Source organism: Microplitis mediator, chromosome 11, assembly GCF_029852145.1.
Source record: "Microplitis mediator isolate UGA2020A chromosome 11, iyMicMedi2.1, whole genome shotgun sequence".
NCBI classification, from domain to species: domain Eukaryota; kingdom Metazoa; phylum Arthropoda; class Insecta; order Hymenoptera; family Braconidae; genus Microplitis; species Microplitis mediator.
The window spans coordinates 12445456-12463441 of record NC_079979.1 but is presented as its reverse complement, the minus strand read 5'-3'; the positions used below and the strand labels follow the sequence as shown (position 1 = coordinate 12463441).

At 28.9% G+C, this 17986-nt stretch overlaps 2 protein-coding genes across 3 annotated transcripts in view; both read right to left on the bottom strand.

Moving 5' to 3' along the window:
• Positions 1-11003, bottom strand: part of LOC130677334 (uncharacterized) — a 74657-nt gene extending 63654 nt beyond the window's left edge. The window contains exons 1-2 of one of the 2 annotated variants that reach the window (XM_057484058.1): positions 10902-11003; positions 4894-5048 (exon numbers count right to left, since the gene is read on the bottom strand). The gene's annotated coding sequence lies outside the window, so the exon portion shown is untranslated. Of the gene's footprint in view, positions 1-386; positions 989-4893; positions 5049-10901 lie in introns of those variants that run through there. The other variant, XM_057484059.1, reaches the window with a different exon arrangement.
• A 1484-nt stretch (positions 11004-12487) lies between these two features.
• On the bottom strand, positions 12488-15558 carry LOC130677340 (39S ribosomal protein L44, mitochondrial). Its single transcript, XM_057484076.1, has 5 exons — positions 15362-15558; positions 14759-15125; positions 14216-14300; positions 13831-14134; positions 12488-12766 (listed from the first exon to the last, which is right to left on the bottom strand). The coding sequence occupies exons 1-5, from the start codon at positions 15426-15428 to the stop codon at positions 12576-12578; spliced, it is 1014 nt and encodes a 337-aa protein (XP_057340059.1). The 5' UTR covers positions 15429-15558; the 3' UTR covers positions 12488-12575.
• Positions 15559-17986: the final 2428 nt, after the last annotated feature.

Below are 17986 nucleotides of genomic sequence, written 5' to 3'. Positions count from 1 at the left end.
TTTATTATATTATGGGTAAACAAAAGAATAGATTTATTTGAATTAAGCAAAAATTATTTCCATCAATTCAACGAATTCTTGAGACAAAATTACATATTTTTCAAAAATTTTCAAAAATATGTTCTTGTATCAAACGGGTATGAATGTAGCAGACAGACAAATTTAAAATTATAAATAAATAAAGTAAATAATTTTAAAAAATGCACTTATTAATTTTAAAATTTTTTAAATGCGCATTTTTTTAAATTTTATTTTTTAATTATTTACTCCATTTATTTATAATGATAAATTTGTCCGATGTCTGCTACATACACACTCATTGTATCAAGTAAATTTTCTTAATAAAAGTTTTTTTTCTATACGAGTTTTGTAGAAAAAATATCCACCTGTACGTAAATTTTCGGTGTGAGGAATTTGTTCCCAGAAATTCCTGGTCAGCTTTAGATATTTAAATATAAATAATATATTTATTATTATTTAACTATTGGTATTATTTGTACTTCACACTTGTAAGGAATTATTTAGCACTGAAAATATCACACGCGCATGCTCATGGGTCACATACAACACTTGAGTAAAACATACTGAGGAACTTGAGACTAGAGGAATGAACACTTAAAGCTTAGCCAAACGTGAAAATAACTCCAACACAACTTGCCTACTATTTCTTGGGTTTCGCGCCTTAAATGCCGTTTCATTAAATTTAAAATCTGCCGAATAATATAATAATGCAGCACATTTCCGATACACTGATGTAAATCTCGGTAAAAATCCTGTCCGTCAATCTACAAATATGTAGATGTATTTTTAAATAGAGTTAAATATATATATGAAGAAATAAAAAAACACTAGACTGGAAATAATTAAGTATCAGTATTTAGTTAAAGCGATGAGACAAGAGCACAGAGACAACTCCAAGTTGGTAAAATACATAACACGAGAAGACAAGTTTGCTGTTTCACGAGTAGAGCCAACCGCGCTAGTACGTTTCGTTTGGTTCAGACTTTACTTGAGAACGAACGAGCTGTTCCCGACTTAAAGGGGATATACTTTAATATCAGCACCACCAGCTACACTAGCAATGCCACTTAATTTCCTTACTTTACTTATTACCTTTACAATTTTAAATTCAAATTTAAAAATTACGAATCACGATTTCAATATTACTGTTGATTAATTAAATAAATTTTAAGGGGGACCACTAGTGTGAAATTTCGAAAAAATCAGTTTTTTTTTGCATATTTCGATATATAGCTTCAAAAATGACACTAAAATTTCAAGTAGTTTTTGAATCACAGCCACCTGAAGAGCAGCCGCTTATCGGTTCTCGAAAATACATTTTTCAAAATTGCTGCAGTTATAACTCGAAGCCAAATCATCCGATCGATTTGATTCTTATTGCAGCTTCTTTTATGTCTCTCCATACCATGAGCCTCCAGTTTTCAGATCGAATAAAAAATGTAATTTTGCCAGGCCAAAAATCGTCAAATTTTAGCGCGAAATTTGAAACTCTTTTTTAAAAACCCCGCCATTTTTTTAAATTTAAATTTTTCTTTTCAACCGAGGGTCATGGTACAGAAAATACCTTCTAGTTCAATAAACTTTTTGGTTTTTTTAATTTCATGCATTGGAAGGTCGCTATCTGCAGCAGTGAGGACTTTTTTTTGGAGCCTTGGGAGATTGCGAATAACTCGCAGAATTTTCAATTTTTCGGTCCAAAAATTTTATCATATAGTCATTATATATCCGCAAATATTATCCTTAAAACATCAAAATATTCCATGCAGTTTTTTTTTTTAAATTCTTATAAATCATCTTTTTGCAGGCTGTCACACTAGTGGTCCCTTTGAAATTTCATCGTTTAAATGGGTAATTATTGTCAACTTAAAATCTATAAGAGACATAAAAGTCTATAAAACAGTCACATGTCTTTATGATCAATCAAACCTTGATAGATATAAATCAAAGCGTGAGATTCACTGATATTTAACATGAGTAGACTTGGTATCGCGTATGTACTTGATATTATTGTATGTATATATAGATGTACAATGTACATACATACTACACACTATCTTCATCTATATCTACATGAGTCGGTTTAATATTGTATAAGACGTTAAAACTTAAATGGCTTAACGTCGGTTGGTGACTTTTGTACTCGGTTATTATATATTAATGTGGTATGACTATAGACGTTTGCATGTTGAAACAAAAATAAATTCGACCTCGAAATCCAAAAACTTTTTTTGCGGCAAGTATGTAGTTGTGCAGGGGAGTAACGACTTTAATTTTATATATGTATAGTTTATTTTTATTCTTAAATTTTGTTTCCATTCCCCACGCCCACGCATTCTACTTGGCAAGATAAAAATAATTTAATGCAGTGTAGATAAAATTTTAGCTGAAATTTAATTCGGTTGTTAAAATATTTATAATTTTTAGTCATATTAGAAAGACTGCGCAGAAAAAAGAGATTTCTTGGCGCAAGAAATATTTTGTATTATGAATGGAAGATAAAAATTCATGATTCTGGAGTTAGTAGACAATTATCAACTTTTGGATTTTTTTTTCAACAGATCAATTACCAAAATAAGAAAAACTAAAAATATACACATGTAGGAAATTCAAAAAGCTACAGGTGCATTTTTTTTAAATATTTTTTTTTTTATAATTTATCGTTTACAAAAAAAATCCAAAAGTTATTAGACGTTGGCTAACTTTAGTATCATAAAAATTCTTGACCAAAAAATTTTTTCTTGCCTCAAGAAAAATCTTTTGCGCCAAGAAATTATTTTTTTCTGTGTAGTTTAAAATTTTTTTTAAAATTTTCGAATACGTATAGTTGTTTAGGTCAGCTTTGTTTTAGGTGGATCATTTTTTTTTGCCTACATTGCTATATTGAGAACGATGATTTTTTGCATGAAAACTGATTGCGAGTAGCGTATAACGCCAGTGGATACCCGGATATAACTTGATCGATCCGGCTGCTCGTGTCTGCTGGATATAAAGTTGCGAGACCTCACACACGTATGCTATTGGGTTTACCTCCTCCCCTCCTTTACCGGGGCCTCTACACTTTTCCCTATTCTCTTTCTCTGGATGATGAACTTTCAGCGAAAGTTTTCAATGCTGTATGAGTTCACCTGTATACGGATACATTATAACCGAATTATCCAAATTTATCTTCACTTCTTTGAGACTCTGTCTATCATTATTGATATTACTATCATTATTGCTGTACAAATAAAACTTGAAAGTTTTTCATTACATAATATATTTATCCATTTATCGTAATTTAAATTTAAATAGAAAAACACATGTATATATATATGTAGGAGTGATAATTAAATAAAATTAAATGCCAAGTAAGCAGCAGCAGCAACAATAATAATATAAATAAAGTTGAAATATTTGAGCAAAGTAAAATATCGATGACGTGGCAGGAGCAGGAATAATATAAATAAATAAAATACTGTAAATATAAAAGTTTTGTTAGCACCCGGAGAGTGAATACGTTCCTGGGATCGAGCAGAAGCGAGCTGGCAGCCTTGCTGTTTAGTTGGGAGGGTTGGGAGTTGGGAGTTTCAGTGTCGTGATGGTGGGAGATGCGGGGAGAACGCGGCTGCTGATCCAAAGCACAGCACCAACAGGCATTGCATGGAGGGGTCGCAGCAGTTCGGTGGCTCAGAAATGCTGAGGGGAGTCGCGGGGTCCGCGGACCAGGGACGCGAGGCGAGGGACGCAACTCGACTCGGTTCGACTCCACTCGTAGTACCGACACTAACCCGTGGAAGCAAACCATCAGCGTTGGCAAGCTATCACTGTTATGTGCGGGAGGGAGATGCGCAACCAACACACACACACACACACACACACACACGCACACATTGCTTTGGGTATGAGAGCTGGCAACGATGGAGCTTCGGGATCGAGAGTTGGCAACGTTGCCGAGGGCCGTGTAGTCCTCACGGACGCCAGGCAATCGACCAACACACTCACTAGCAACGCCGGTGAACGGCGAACCGGAGAAGAAGGAAAGAATCCCGTTTTGCAGAGTGAGAGAGTTTTGTTTGATGATATGGGATCGACTGAGAGAAAAGAATTGGTACAACGGAGAGAAAAAAAAAAAAGTTAAAGAGAATGAAAAGCAAGAGATGAACCGAGCACTGAGTCTTCTGCTTTAGCCTCTATATCTAGTTCTTCTTCGGGAGACGTATTTCCAAGTTTTCCATCGACCCCTTGAATTTTCAGCAAGAATGAGACCTTGTTTTACTTGCTCCGTATATATGTATATGTATATGTATTGAGTGTACGAGTTAAAAGCACGTACATAGTATAGATGGAAGATCCAAGTCCACTCACGTTCAACGATTGCCAGCTTAAAGTAAACATTTAAATCCTTTTTTGACCAATTTTAATGAGTTAACCAGCAGATTCAGATAAATTGAGAAACAACTGGATATATTATCAGTACACATATGTACACATTACCAGGGTTATAATTAACGCGATGTATTGTATTGTATTACAATCTCTCTGTTGGCCTAACGCCTCTCTTTCTCATCAGTATCAGCATCAGTGTGTACGTGTTATTATTGTCATAGTATATATTCAAACTCTATATGAAATACATACACATACACATATATATATACATATATGAAATGGAGATTAAGCCATGCAAGAATTTTTTAGCAAAGAGGCCACGGATGATGCCTGTGCTGGCTCTAGTATAGCCAGTCAATAATTTTCAACGGGTACTTTGTACATACACTTGGAAAATATATATATATATGTGTATATATATAACTCCTCGATGCAATCCATTCAGAAACTTGATGGTTTTTTTTAAATCTTAGCTTTTAATATATAAAATATATAAATACTTACATGCATTGACGAGGTGTGTGTGGGTCATCTTTGTCGTAGTCATCATCATCATTATTTAGATTTATTCGTTTTATATTACTCGTTAGACAAGGAGATAATAGACGAATGGCGTGCCAAGCCACACCTTACCATGATCGGTTGCATCTATTGGACATCTGCAATAAAATAAATTTATGAGCAAAATTAATATAAAAAATAATAATAGATAAATAAGCAAGTACATTATCAGTAGACACAACTGTACGTCACTTGGTACTGTAATTATTGGTCTTAATATGTTTTATTAGTCATTATAGCCGCTAAACTTCCGTGGACGACAGCTGTTTATTATCATATTTTTTTTTATTTATTTATCATTTATGATTTGGCTATAATCGGTCAACTTATTGACACTGTTTACACTCTTGCGTTCATCGATTACATTTTCTATATCTACTTTATTTTCATCAGAATGGCCTTGACGACTTACTACTGATTACTCAGCTCAATGATAGTACGACACATTTTTTTATGACAATTAAATACTTGCTGGAGTTTTTATGCCTGAAAGTTAAAAAAATATACAGTCGACTACCCGTCATAAGCCTCTTCCCCTCAATTGGGAGTTATTGAGCCCAAACAGCTTCCCCTTAACCACTTTTTTGAGTTTCGTACCACACATCCCGTTATAAGCCTCCGTTAAAATTGTCTAAATTATAAACTAACAATAGGAACAAAATATCTAAATAAATGATGAAAATTTACTATTGATGTTTCGCGGAGAATAATTTAATCATTATTAAGTAAAATATTATTTATTGTTCATAGTTGTAATCATTAATTACAATTAAAGCTTCCGTTACAATTTAAAAGTTTTATTGATCATTATGTTGGTCAATAAAATTATTATTATCATTACTGTAATTAATACCTATCATTATAATTTTTTGCATTCAAATTATTATTAGTGTAAAAAGATAAGTATTTATTTTAGCGCCATAAGCACTAGAAAAATTGGGACAGTGACGTATGTGACAAAACGTAAATATGACGTTTAAAATGATATAAAATAAAACAGGCTTATAACGGGTAGTTGAGAACAAAACTAAACGCACGGTAGTGGGAAGACTGAAATTTCCAGAAAAATTTCCCCTACATCCCCTAGACCAGGCTTATAACGGGTAGTCGACTGTATTTTAAGTTGAGGAGAAACGTCACTGGACCGCTTTCTCACGAGGAAAAATAAACGAGACTATCTTTGTTACACTAGTAAAGTAAAAATTAAAAAAAAAGACATCTCGGAGACTGGATAATTTTTGAAAATACAAAATTTTGAACCCGCTGTTTAAGTTTTAAAAAACGCTAGACTCTATTTTATAATTTAAAATCGTTTGACGTTACCTCTTACATGTTACACGAAATTCGCGAACCAGAGTATGTAATTATTGTATGACTCAGACATCGTGAGTAATTAAACTCTTACCCATATTCCAAGAAAACAAATCTATTGACCTGGACTACACTAGGCTACGAAGAGAATTTTTTTTTCGGGCAGAAACTTTAATTTAGAAATTCTTCGATAATTTATTAGTTTTTTTTAAAGTTTCTGATAATAAATCTCTATTTATATAATAAAATAATTTATCTGAATTCTTGCGTTAGGGATAACCGATATATTAATATCGATTGTCTGTTATAGAAATTTATAATAGTGTCGGGCATCTCATATCGATATGCAGCGCGGCGTTGCCATTTCGTTTATTCGAGTCCGTCGGTCAATTGACCCCTGACCCATGAGTTCGATTCGAGAGAAAAATATTTTATTGTATTCTACATCCTGTATTTTTTTAACTTTCTTCTGTACAAACACTGTAATAAAAATCATTAGATTATTAATGAATTATAAAATAATACGTCATATATTTCTGTAATATTTAAATATTTCCATATAATCTGATAATTTACGAGTTAGTAAATATTTTTAAAAGTACATATGGCTCTAAATGTCTATCTATCAATATATCTATATATGTAATAAACTACCTTTAGAATGACATACTTGAATGTCAAAAAGATTATACAATCGTTATCGCAAATAATTTAATGTTAATTTCGTAACCAAAGATTGTGTTCAGAGTGTGGTTGCTAAATGACATCTAATTTCACGCGACGGACAACGTAAGAGATTGGATTGCCTGTAATATAATATAAATATAAATATATAAAATAATATAATTGTACAACTTTTAGCTAAACAGTTTCTTAAACATTTCATTTCGAAATTAATCAATACCGTGAATATATTTTTTTTTATTACTACTTTTAATAGCCGCTATAAAGATTAAGTAAAAATATAAATAATTATTTTTTTATCAATCAGAAAAAAATACGCGATTACTCGCGAGATAAAAATTTAACACATCGCCATTTTGTGGATAACCGTCTAATATATTAAGTCTACATATTATATATATGTATATATATAGTTGGCAGTAAGTTACGGACATTAATCGTGATCAAAGTCGTTGGAAGCAAGTTCGTATTCGTTTATCTGACCCTGCTCAGGTCGCAACTAGTGCCCTTGTAAGTCCCGGCACTACGAGCATCTTTTTATACTATGGTTTAAATGTGCACGTCCTATCTTTACTGTCCTGGTGAAAATAAATATATAATGGATTAATTTTAATGGCAATATATATATGACTAACTTTTATAAAATATTTAAAAGTGGAGTTTAAATTTTTAAATCTTAATGATACTGAAATTAGCCGTCTAATAATTTTTGAATTTTTTTTAAGCGAGAAATTATTAAAAAAAAAATATTTGAAAAAATTTCACTTATAGGTTTTTAAATTTTCTATATGTGCATATTTTTAGTTTTTTATTTCTTTAAATTTAATTGTTCAAAAAAAAGTTCAAAAAATTTTAATTGTCTGCTGACCAGTATCATAAATCTGATCCGTTTTCTAAACAAAAAAAAAAAAGAATTTTCTTGGCGCAAGAAATATTTTGCACTATGAGTTTAAGACAAAAATTTTTCTTCGTTCAAAAATTTTTCATACAAATAATTTCTTGGGTCAAGAAGAAATTTGTTCTGTGTAAGAGTTTCGTTATTTTTAATGATAAAGAGGGTATAGGTACCATTTTTGGGCCAGTTTTAGACACTTGAAAAATTTAAATAAAATAATATGTATATGCAATGACAAAATTAATTTTAAAAAAGTGTTCAAAGATACTTTTAACCCCCTAATAAATTGGTAATTTTAATTTAAACTTTTTTATAAATTAAAATAAAGTATCAAATGTCCAAAAATGGAGCAGTCCACAAATGGTACCTCTATACCCTATATCTGATAGATTTTAATTTAAAAAATTGTAATTTAAAATCTTGGAATAAAGAAAGTCAGTTGTAAAAATAAAGAAATCTTATAAATTATTGGATATTCTGTTATTACGCAACTTGTTATTCCATGATAATTAATAATTTATTTAAAATAACTGAGACTAAATAAAATTTGAAAGAGGAGTAGATAGTGGGATTCTAGATTGTAAAAAAAATGGGCCCATTATATGCTGATGTCTGGTATAATTTAAAAAAAAAATAGAAAATATTTAGTAATTGTAGATGAGATTGAATTTTAGTGAATGCTGGGTTCTGGTCTCTGGGATCTGGTCTTTGGTCATAGTTTTGGATCTTGTTGGTCCTTGTGCAGTACCTTGAGAGCAGGCACACGCTATAAGAGTTAAAACAACAATAGCGCTGATTACTGGACGGCAAAAGGGTGTGGCAGCGCCATTGAGTCGTTACATGCAGGAGCTAAGTGAGATGGAGACTGGGTATGGGTAAAGAAGAGACGTTGTTATGTGGTACAGCACTAGAGCAACTGCGAGTACCTCACCAACTGAGCGGGAGATAAAGACAGCACCAGTAGAAGGGAGCACTTGGATTGGAGGTGCTGGTGGGGACTCTGCCATGGACGACCGAGACGCAGAGCGAGACAAGGATGAACCACATTAAAGGGGATATATCAAGCCATAAATAATCAATATATCTATCCTGTCTTTTCAGATTTATTTAAAACATACTTTTTCCCTTTCTTCTTCCTTCCTCTTCTTCTTCAGCTTCTACTTCGGATAATTATTTTTATTTTATCTCAATACTTGCATACTTTAAAATATTAATTATCATATTTATTTAAATTTTCAGCTAAAAATCATAGGTACTTCAGTATGACTTCAATTTTTACTCGGTGAAAAAGCTTTACTTGGTTGTTACATTGATCAGGAAAAAATTTTAAGAAATAAATCGTCTTTTAATTGCGATCCTGAAGTTAGCAGACAATTAACAATTTTTGAAATTTGTGTCCTCCAAATAAACTGCAAAAAAAAAATAAACTAAAAAAATGCACATGTAGAAAATTCTAAAAACTACCGGTGCAATTTTTTCAAATATTTTTATTTTTACAATTTATCGTTTTTAAAAAAGTTCAAAAATTATTAGAGGTCGGCTGATTTCAGTATCATTTTTAATTATGATACTGAAGTTAGCTGACGTCTAATAATTTTTGGATTTTATTTCAAAACAATGAATCATGAAAAAAAAAATTTTTTTAAATTGCACCTACAGTTTTTTTAATTTTCTACATGTGCATATTTTTAGTTGTTTTTTTAAATTGAATTGTTGAAAAAAAAAAAAAAAAAAAAAAAAAATACGAAAATTGTCTGTCAATTTTGGGATCACAAAATAGCCGGTCTAATAATTTTTGCATTTTTTTAAAAACGATAAATTGTAAAAAAAAAAAATATTTAAAAAAATTGCACTTATAGTTTTTTTAATTTTCTACATGTGCACATTTTTAGTTTTTTCTTTTTTTAAATTGAATTGGAGAAAATAAAATTCGAAAATTGTTAATTGTCTGCTAACCAGGATCATTTTTAATCCAATAATTATTTAAATCAATTAAATAGTTCATAAAAGTGAGCGAATCGAATCTGATTTTAATTTCGAATACTAAATCTTAACTCCAGTGAAAAATAATAAATTTGTAAAAATAATTTTCACGTCTCTTATATTTGACATGAGTGTGAGTGTAGCAGACAAACAAATTTGAAATTATAAATAAATAGAGTAAATAATTTTTTAAAAAATATTTGAAAAGAAGGTAATTGTTTAGATGTGTACAAAAAGTAATTAAAATATCAATATTCTATAATATATGATGGCAGATCTATAATCTGCCGCAGAGAACAATTTCAAAAAAAATTTGTCGATATCGTTATTTTTCGATTTTTTATGCCCAAAAATAGGTGGAGCCACACATCTAAATAATTACCGAAAAAAAATGCACTTATTAATTTCAAAATTTTTTAAGTGCGCATTTTTTTTAAATTTAATTTTATTAGTGATTTACTCTATTTATTAATAATTTTAAATTTGTCTGATGTTTGCTACATTCACTCTCGTAAAAAATTTCATTTTATTTAAGAAATTCGATTTCTTATTTTTGATCATTTATATAAATAACGAAATTATTATTTTTAGTTTCATGAAAATTTGAAGTATAGAGAATTTTTTTTTTGTTTTTAATAAAAAATTTTTGAAACCAAAATATATTTTACTGATCATCACTGAAGTGAATTTTTGAATCAATTTTTTTTTGCTATATATATATATATATATATATATATATAAATATTTTTTTGACCTTGCGTATATTTTATCTACAAATTTATTATAAAAAAATTTATATTCCTACTTAACTGCTAGTAGAGTTTAAAAAAAAACTAAAATGTAAGTCGACTGCTGGTTTATAAAAGTTGTAATCAGTTTAGAGCGAGAATAATAAATAATAAAAATATAATAATACAAAATACGTTATCAAATAGTAATTTTGCACGATAAATTCAGTAGATGGTAGAGCTGGTGCAAGTGTAGGTGGGTTCAATAATATATTCCTATTTACAACATTGAGGGTACAGAGACTTGATAAGCATTTGTACTGGCAATAAGATAAGACTGATATACTTACCTGAGCATGACGCAGCCAACGCTAACTTTTATTTTTATATTTATTTTTATCTTCTAGCCAGACGGTGTAAAGGGCAAAAAATATAATTTTAAAAATATATATTTTATATACTATGGGACTTGATAATCAACTTTGATCTTCGCTGCAACAGGATGTCATTGTTTTGAATGGATTTATAGGTCTGGTCATGTTTTAAATTATTCAGATCAACTTCCTCGAGAAGTCGAAGTTTGTGCTGGACATGGTGAAGTGTGAGTGCATGACCTGCTAAATTGCAGACTGCGTTTTGTGCTGATCGAAGCGCCACTATTTTAGGAATTTTGAAAAATTGTATTTTTAATTGTTGCATCATCTGCTGAGCAAATATACCGACTGCGCCATCTAGACTTTAACTAGAATACTAGTTCATTTGAATTTTTTTTAATTTCCCGCCATGAAAATTAAAAATATAAAAAGAAAAAAAAAGTTATTGGTTTCGGTTCAATTTTCGAAAATTGGGTTTTCATCAGATCTTGAGGTTTTGAATTCCAAGGGCGCAATTCTGACTCCGGATGGATGATTCTGAAGTTAGTTGATAAGTGTGGATGTAGCAGACATGAGACGATTTGTAAATTTCAAATAAACAAATTTATAAATTTAAATAAATGAAGTTTAAAAAAATACGCGCGCTGATTTTTCGATTATCAAATTACGCATTTTTTTATTTTTTTTCTACTGACATTTTATTTATTTATTTGAAAATTTAAAACATTTTCACTTGTCAGTTACACTCACATTCATAGTTAGTAGACAATTAAAAATTTACGGGTTGTTTTTAACAAATTAATTACAAAAAAAAAAAATCTAAAAATATGCACATGTAGGCAATTCGAAAAACTACAGGTGCAATTTTTTTAAATATTTTTTTTTATAATTTATCGCTTTGAAACAAAATCGAAAAATTATCAGACGTTGACTAAATCAATAAAAAAAAAAAATATCAACTAAAAATATACGCATGTAGACAATTAAAAAAGCTATAGGTGAAATTTTTTGTAATTTATCGTTTATAAAAAAATCTAAAAAGCGAAATAACTTCAAGATCATAAAAAAAAAAAATGATTTTTTCTACTTGACTTGTCAATTGGACTATTTTTTTATCTGATGATTTAATAAGATCACAATATTTCATCAGATTTTAAAAATTGTAAGTGGAAATCTTTTGATCTAGATTTTCTATGAATTAATATACTATAAAAAAATTAACTATATGTACAAGATATTTTTGTCAATTGTCACGCAAAATAAATAATTAAATGATAAGAAATCTACTTCCATTCCGACTGCCAAATGCCTTTTTTTTTATTGATAATGAAAAATAAATTTAAAAAATTATCAGTTTCTAGTAATAACTCATTGATAAAAAATATGTAAAGTAACAGACCCGATACCGATCATGAGCTAATGACCGATCAATTTTGATAAAATAGATATTTAAATAATTGTTATCTTACATTTACATATAAATTACAATCGGACATTGATTGTTATCGCGAATTCCCGGGAAAAATAAAATATTTAATTAAATAAATAATTGAATCATTGAATTTTTAAATCTGTACCATTAGAGCTGAGGCTATTTTTTATTTATAATTAATTAGTAATATAAAAAATGTATTAAATTATATTTATAATTCAATTCTTTTGCATAAGCTGCTTAACATTCTGTGTGCACCAGTTGTGAATCGTTAAATTTTTAATTTGCTTTGAAGGATCAACGTCTAAATTATATTTCATCGGATTACTTGAATCTGCGAAACCAAAAAGTTTACTAAGCGCATTTAATGCTGCTACTTTTACTGCATCTTCAATCGTACTTTCAGTAGCTAAAAATAACAAATTTTTTTTTAAGTAAATTTATTAATTAAAAATTATAAATAAATTTTCTTGATACCAGCATCGAAACTCAAAGTTTCACGTTTCTACAGCCAGTCAAAAAAAAAAAACTAATTTCGGTCTAATGCCGCGAATTAATATCAGGAAACGCGTAAATTGTTAATGTTTTCAGTCAGCGGGCAGAAACAAACTTGTTTAGTCCCTTGGCAACAAACAAATAAAGTTTCTGCCCACTGACTGAGGGCTTTCGCAATTTAAATTTTGATCCTTGTCATTTTTTTAATAGTAATGTCAGAGCATTAATTTTATTTACATAAATGACAGTTTTGACTAATTAAGTTTTATAAGAATTAGTATCAATAATACACTTATCCAAAAAATTAAAAGAACAAGAAACTTTTATAAATTTTTTAGTGATTTTTGGAAGGCGGTATTTTTGTGAAAAATAATCGTATCGAAAATAAAAAAAAGCAAATTGAAGCTTGAAATCTCTAGTTTAAAGATCTTCCAGCAAAAAAATTTTTTGAGCCACGGGTTTTGCCTGGCCTCGTAGACTTAAAAAACAAAACCAAAAAATTTAGAAAAATTTTGTCTCGAGCTATTTCTTATGATTCTGCAAAACCCGTGACTCAAAATATTATTTTGCTGGAAGATCTTCAAACTAGAGATTTCAAGCTTCAATCTGCTTTTTTTTTTTTTTTTTCGATACTATCATTTTTCACGAAAATACAGCCTTCCAAAAATCACTAAAAAATTTATAAAATTTTCTTGTTTTTTTAATTTTTTGGATAAGTGTAAATAGTATGTGTAGTTTTTGCTTAATTATAAATTGCAATTGACAATTTACGCTTACGCTGATAGTTGATCATACGATCGGTCTTAAATTAACTTGTTTCTGACTGGCTGCTGACACTGAAACTTCAAGTTCCAATGCAGGTAATCATGAAAAATCTAGTGTGTAACTCAGGATGAAAGACGGCTTCAGACTGTGGGCGTGTCAGCCTTCACCCTGGTCTAAAATCGTTGTTTCATCCCTTGTCACACATACTATTACCTGAAGAAATGAACTGTTTGTTTGAGAACAGACCAATCTGATAGCATGGTAAAAAAGTATTAACTCCAGTCTGTGAAATGATTCGCGGTTCCACGGGATCTTTGCCGTCGTTAGTTAACACTTGATTGAGAATTTCAATCGGATTCTCTGGGCAGTATATCTCATTCAGATCTTTCTCAGCGAGTGTTGTTATCAGAAAATCTCGGACGAATTTCGCTGTGTGGATTTCGTCTGTACTTTTAGCAAGCGCAGCTACTAGAGCCAAAAATGTGTTTGCTAATGTTTGATTCGAAGGCGGATATTCCTAAAAATATATTTAATTTTTTAATAATTTCTAATGATAATTAAGTAAATAAATAGCGTTGTTGTAAAATAAGTAATGAACCTCTGCTAAAATAATGTCTTTGCATCCAAGTAAGAATGCTCTATTTGCCAGGACTTCTTCGGACAGCAAATAATCTTTGAAAACACTGGAATAATATAAATAATTATGAATTTAAATGTAGCTGACAATTAGCAGTTTTTTAATTTTTGAATAAATAAATAAAATGAAAGTAAAACAAAAAATAAAAAAATACGTATTTAGATAATTGGAAAATAAATACGCGCATTTTTTTAAATTTCATTATTTTGATTTATTTATTTATTCTGAGTGTGAATGTAGAAGACATCAGAAAGTTTATGAATTTTAAATAAATAAATAATTAAATTGAAATAATGATATTTAAAAAAATGCGCGCGTTGATTTTTCATTGATCTAAATATGCATTTTTTTATTTTTATTCTACTCACATTTTATTTATTTATTCAAAAATTTAAAAAATCGCCACTCGTCTGTTACATTTACACTCGTCATTTATTGATTCAAAATTTATAAATTCATGAATAATTATAATAATTATAGTAATTAATAATTATTTAAATTTACCTGATACATTCAGCAGGAGTTCGAGGCATTGCCGAACTTAAATAAGCCTCAACAATTTTTGATGTAAGAACTTTACCGTCTAGAATAAACTGCCTGTTATCATAATAATGAAGCTGAGGATCATCAATGCCCACTTGTCTCTGCTTCTGTTCTTCTTTTAAAATATAGGAATTATGAGTAAAAGCTTGTGACAGTAATTCTAAATTAAATTTTTCCGAAAGTCTGCTGTTGAAGGCATAGAGTTCGGACTCGAAATTCCACTCGAGGAATCCACTTCTAGGTTGCTCTGGTTGTGGTCCCAGTTTCTCTTTACGTCGAGTAAATTCCTTCAGAGTAGGAGCCCATGTTCGACGAATAAATCTATATCCTATTGTAATTATTAAATATATATGATTATTCTTGAGGATAAATAAATAAATCAGTAAGTAAATGAGTGAATGTAACTGACAAGCGGGAATTTTTCAAATTTTTGAATAAATAATAAAATGTCAGCGCGTTTTTTTAAATTTCATTATTTGAATTAATTAATTTATTTGTTTAAAATTTATAAATTGTCTCATGTCTGCTACACTCTCACTCATAAATAAATAGTTGATTTCTAACCTGTATTTGCGGCATTAACCTTCTGCACTTTAATGACAAACTGACAGGTGGAACGTAGTACGTTCATGATTATTTATTTAATTAAAATTTACAATTATTTACTTTAGATATTAATTGAATATTTAATTTATTAGCTAATAAATTTTTCAATGTTTAATGTTTTCTTTGAGCAACTTAATGAAAAAAAAAAAACATTAGAGAAAAGATCTAAAATTGAAGACCTTACCCACTGTTGGTATGAAGATTTTATTTATTTAAATGACACTGAAAACGCGGGAAATCGTAGACATTAGAAATTTCTGAGTTTTTATTAAGAAATTGCAAGATGTTGAAAAAATTTTATTAAAAACACATCCATGGAATTTTGACAAGTCCTTTCTGTATATTTTTTATAAATCATTTTTTTTCTATTAATATTGACTGTTATTTTCTGAAAATTCTCTTTTCATAACTTTTTATTCAATGATCATTTTTACTGATTTTATTTTTGAATTTTTAATTATTTGAGTAAGAATTCTTTCATTCCGGTTATCAGATGAAATTTTTTTATTTTTATTTTAATGTGGAGAGTAATATACAGTACAAATTACTAGAAAAGAAAACTTGAGAAAACTTGAGCTCTTGATAATTAATATTAAGAGGTACCACTTCGTGCTTTTTGATTTCGCATTTAAATAACATGGGAAAAAAAAACATTTTAAGGTTTGAATTTTATACCTCGACAATGGCTCATTGTACAGATGAGCTCAAGACATATTTTTGTAGGGAATAAAACGCTCTACAAAAAACGTCTCTTATCATTTTTTAATAAATTCATCTGGTGAAAAGTTATTGGAGTTTTAATTCAAATTTATATTAAATTTCGAGATCTTATTACTTTTTCACCGAAACTATCAGACTTATCACACAATGGGCTCTGGCCCCCACTCATAAATGCGGGAGCCTCCGACTATAAATTTTAAAAACGAATTAACTTCTTATTAATGATAAATTTATGGATTTTTATTTAAAATAACAATCCGAGTATTTTTGATCTTTCAAAAAAGAATACACGATTAGAAAATTAAAAAATCTACACGAGTATTTTTTCAAAATTCAAAAAAATTTTTTTTTTTTTTTTTTTTTCAAATTACAAGATATTTTATTTCAAAATAGCGGGTAACGGTTATTTTTCAGATCGAAAATTGGAAAAATGAAAAATAATAAAAAAGACTCGTCTAGATTTTCAAAAATTGTATATACAAATCCAAAAGTAATGAGGTTTGTAAAAATTTTCAAATAAAAAAAAAGTAATCATGAAATTTAATTTCAAATAATACCTCGAGTTTTTATTCTTTGATCTTTTTTAAAAGATACTTATATTACTTAGATTTTTTCCTTTGTCCCTGTTATCAATTCAATTAAATTAGATATCTTCCGAATAGCTTTGTCTAATACATTTAATTACCTCACATGTTCACTGATAATAAAAAAAAAAAAATAAAAAAACCCACAAATAATTATTCTTAACAATATATTTTTTTAAATTGAAATTTTCACATTCATAATTTAGATTAAATATAAATATACTTTATCCTAAGAGTATTTAACACCCTTTCGAACGAGTACCAACAACCTGTATATATTTAAGAAATTAAACATATGTTATATAAATGTGACATATGTAACTACTTAAACTAAATATGTCTTGTGGGTACTCGTTGTGAAGAGCGTCAAATTTCCTATTGACTGACACATACAAATTCATTGAGGGGTATAATGGGCCGCACTTATTACCGATTTTTTGGAGCTGCAGATTTTTTTAAAAAATATTACAATATCATGATTATAATTGACATGGATTTTCTTATCTTTGTCCCTTCTCCTGCAAAAGTTCTATTGCCAGCAATGTCTTAATTTATTGGCTGAGACAGTCCCCCATATATTTATTGTTTTCGTTCAAACACCGACCGAAAATTTGATTTGATATCCACTGTCTTGATCGTAACTTCGGAGACAATTTAAATATTCTCTAAGTAAGTAATAAATATATTAATTAAAACTAAAATTTCTTTTTTCAAATAATTGTTAATTATTTCATTAGATGAATTAAATACTAAATCGAAATATGTCACATATTTTAATTATATAAGAGATAAATCGTCATAAAATTAACTCTGAAACGAGTATCCACATGACTATATTTACGATGAAAGTTTAAAATTTTTTTAATTTTCCTTCTTTTTAAACCTCGTCACCTGGGTACTCATTCGAAGGAGAATATATTGTTTTTTAATTCCCTAATCAGGTAATAATTATTAACGAACTAAACCTAAATTATTTAGCTGAAGATTCAACTGAGTTATCATTCAAAAATGTCAAAGATACTGTTTGGAATAATCGGCATTTTGGTCGTCATTGCCATTATGCAAGCGACCGTTGAAGCCTGTAAATTAAGAGGAGAAATTGTAAGTATAAAAACAATATATCTTCATACTGAAATTATCACACAATTCTTTTATTATTATTATTATTATTATTATTATTATTATTATTATTATTATTATTATTATTATTATTATTATTATTATTATTATTATTATTATTATTATTATTATTATTATTATTATTATTATTATTATTATT

What these genes read in the sequence shown, in the direction of transcription:
- LOC130677340 (XM_057484076.1), bottom strand. Translation starts at nt 15,428, where the DNA reads ATGAACGTACTACGTTCCACCTGTCAGTTTGTCATTAAAGTGCAGAAG. An exon ending in ACTCCTGCTGAATGTATCAG is followed by an intron (nt 14,301 to 14,758) that starts GTAAATTTAAAT and finishes ATATTATTCCAG; the next exon opens with TGTTTTCAAAGATTATTTGC. An exon ending in AAGACATTATTTTAGCAGAG is followed by an intron (nt 14,135 to 14,215) that starts GTTCATTACTTA and finishes ATATATTTTTAG; the next exon opens with GAATATCCGCCTTCGAATCA.